The sequence below is a fragment of the Pongo abelii genome, chromosome 9, assembly GCF_028885655.2.
Source record: "Pongo abelii isolate AG06213 chromosome 9, NHGRI_mPonAbe1-v2.0_pri, whole genome shotgun sequence".
Taxonomy (NCBI): Eukaryota; Metazoa; Chordata; class Mammalia; order Primates; family Hominidae; genus Pongo; species Pongo abelii.
This window is the reverse complement of record NC_071994.2, coordinates 77,633,155-77,636,235: the sequence shown is the minus strand read 5'-3', so window position 1 is coordinate 77,636,235 and position 3,081 is coordinate 77,633,155. Positions and strand designations below refer to the sequence as shown.

Below are 3,081 nucleotides of genomic sequence, written 5' to 3'. Positions count from 1 at the left end.
CCCCTGTGCCACGTGCAGGTTATAATCAATTGGCAAGCACATTGAATGACTGATTCCTGAGCCTTCCCCTCACCCCCCTCCCTCACCCCCGCCCACATTCTGTACTAAGAACACAGAAATCAGATTCTCCTGGCTCTCCAGCAAGAGCTGCCCGGCCCAGGCTCCACTAGGCCAAGACTTATTAGGCAATCTGTACTCTGCCTTGTCCCTGCCTGAGCTCTACTCTCACAGTGATCACCTCTCTCTCCTTTGCAGGAGCCTGGCTCAACCCGTCAGTGATTCAAGTAAGAATCAAGGTACTGTAGCCACAGAGCCAGACAAGGATCAAGGTTCTGTGGTCCCAGGCCTTCTGAAAGGTCAAGGTCCTATGGTCCAAGAGCCTCTGAAGAAGCAAGGTTCTGTGGTCCCAGGGCCTCCAAAGGATCTAGGTCCCATGATCCCGTTACCAGTCAAGGATCAAGATCGCATGGTCCCTGAGCCTTTAAAGAATGAAAGCCCTGTTATCTCAGCACCAGTCAAGGACCAGGGTCCCTCAGTCCCAGTTCCTCCAAAGAATCAAAGTCCTATGGTTCCAGCAAAAGTTAAGGATCAAGGCTCTGTGGTACCAGAGTCTCTAAAGGATCAAGGTCCTAGGATTCCTGAGCCTGTGAAGAATCAAGCTCCAATGGTCCCAGCACCTGTCAAGGATGAAGGTCCCATGGTCTCAGCATCTGTCAAGGATCCAGGTCCCATGGTCTCAGCACCTGTCAAGGATGAAGGTCCCATAGTCCCAGCACCTGTCAAGGATGAAGGTCCCATGGTCTCAGCACCTATCAAGGATCAAGATCCCATGGTCCCAGAGCATCTGAAGGATGAAAGTGCCATGGCCACAGCACCCACAAAGAATCAAGGTTCCATGGTCTCTGAGCCTGTAAAGAATCAAGGTTTAGTGGTCTCAGGGCCAGTCAAGGATCAAGGTGTTGTAGTCCCAGAGCATGCAAAGGTTCACGATTCTGCAGTTGTGGCACCTGTAAAGAATCAAGGTCCTGTGGTCCCTGAGTCCGTGAAGAATCAAGACCCCATTCTCCCAGTACTAGTCAAGGATCAAGGCCCCACAGTCCTACAGCCTCCAAAGAATCAAGGTCCTATAGTCCCTGAACCTCTGAAGAATCAAGTTCCTATAGTCCCAGTGCCTCTGAAGGATCAAGATCCTCTGGTACCAGCACCAGCAAAGGACCAAGGTCCTGCAGTCCCTGAACCTCTGAAGACTCAAGGTCCCAGGGACCCTCAGATACCTACTGTCTCACCTCTACCCCGAGTCATGATCCCAACTGCCCCCCATACGGAATACATTGAGAGCTCCCCTTGACACTCACCCCTTGACACACCAATGAAGGAGCTGACAGTGAGAGTGCTCCCCTCCCAGGGGCAGTGAAGACACATATTTAATCTGCATGAAACATGTACAGTAGTCTTGCTGGAATCTAATAAAAATGGTCCCTCTGGCTCAGCAATGTTTCTGTCTGTCTCTGTTGGGCAGGGGTGCATACATGTGTATAGGTGGGCCTGTCAGGCTCTGCATTCACCCATCTGGACCAGAGGGGTCTAAGAAGCACCAGTTCCTGTGAGTTGCCAGCATGAGATGGGAGTGCGTAGGCGATGCTAGATTGAAACAGGACCCCATCACGGAGGTGGGCAGGATAAGGCAAGGGTCAGATACCATGACAGCCTCACAAGAGGTGCCAAATCCCAGCAGGCTGAGCCCTGGGTAGCTGAGTTGAAGCCTGCAGATGAAACAGGAGCAGGGACCCACCTGGCATAGGGGAATTCTGGATGACAGTTGTTTGCCAAGAGCTCAGCCTTAAAGCTCATCCAGGGGTCAAACTTCTTGAGGAAACCAGGCCTCTGATCATAAGTCTCAGGACACTGTATAACCTAACACCTGCTAATCCTCATTCAATATCCATGACAGCTCAACTGAGAGCTTCTAAAAAATATACCTAGAGCCAGGCACAGTGGCTCACGTCTGTAATCCCAGCACTTCGGTAGGCTTAGGTGGGTGGATCACCTGAAGTCAGGAGTTCGAGACCAGCCTGGCCAACATGGTAAAACCTGTCTCTACTAAAAATAGAAAAATCAGCCGGGTGTGGTGGCAGGCGCCTGTAAACCCAGCTACTCAGGAGGCTGAGGCAGGAGAATCACTTGAACCTGGGAGACAGAGGTTGCAATGAGCCGAGATTATACCACTGCACTCTAGCCTGGCTCCAGCCTGGGCGACAGAGCGAGACTCAGTCTCAAAAAAGAAAGTGTGTGTATATGTGTGTGTGTGTGTGTGTGTGTGTGTGTGTATATATATATATATGTATATATATATATATATGAAGTCCCTATTCATTTCTGTGTGCAGCAAGCTTGTCCTTAGCATGCACTTTGTGCCAGGCTCAGTGCTGAGCACTGGGGTCACTGTGGGAAAGAATATTATGACAATAAAACATGGTATGGGATGAGGCCCTAGGACAAGTCAAGACCTAGCTTTGAGAGGCCAGTGAAGAGAGAACACCTGGTGAGGGCGGCCAGGAAGGCTTTCCAGAGAAAGTGGCTGTGGAGTTCTGATGGAGCTAGGCAGTCCAGACAGGGCAGACAGGGCGGCATGGGTGTGGCTGAGGACGGGTAACGCTCTCTCTGGAAGTCCTTGAATGAAAGGAATCTGGTTTGCATGAGGACTTGACCAAGGGTATGGCAGGTCTCTGGGGTGGAAAACTAGGACGAGGCAGGGGTGATCCATTTTCTGAATTCCAGGAAATCAGGGAGGGAGTGGGGGTGCGTCCTGTGGGCTGTGATTGTGGGGCTGGCAGGCCGAGGAACAGCCACAGCCAGGCTGTGGGGAGGACGGCTGGGAGCTGCCAGCAGGCCTGGGGCTTAGTCTCAGTCAAAGATGGGTCCGGCCAGGATGCCACTGGCATGGGCTGCAAGGCCATATTACAGCCTCCCTTTCAAAACCCAGAGCCCCCAAGGAGCTAAGGTGGAGGCTCCACCAGTTGCCCCCACCAAAGCTGGCTCCCAGGGAATACTGCTATCCCTTTCAAAGGAGCTCAGCTCAGT

General features: G+C 52.1%; 1 protein-coding gene across 1 annotated transcript; it reads left to right on the top strand.

The window, feature by feature from the left end:
- Positions 1 to 367: 367 nt before the first annotated feature.
- Positions 368 to 1,489, top strand: LOC129048717 (microtubule-associated protein 6-like). Its single transcript, XM_054524835.1, has one exon. The coding sequence runs from the start codon at positions 368 to 370 to the stop codon at positions 1,346 to 1,348; it is 981 nt and encodes a 326-aa protein (XP_054380810.1). The 3' UTR covers positions 1,349 to 1,489.
- The last annotated feature ends 1,592 nt before the right edge of the window (positions 1,490 to 3,081 follow it).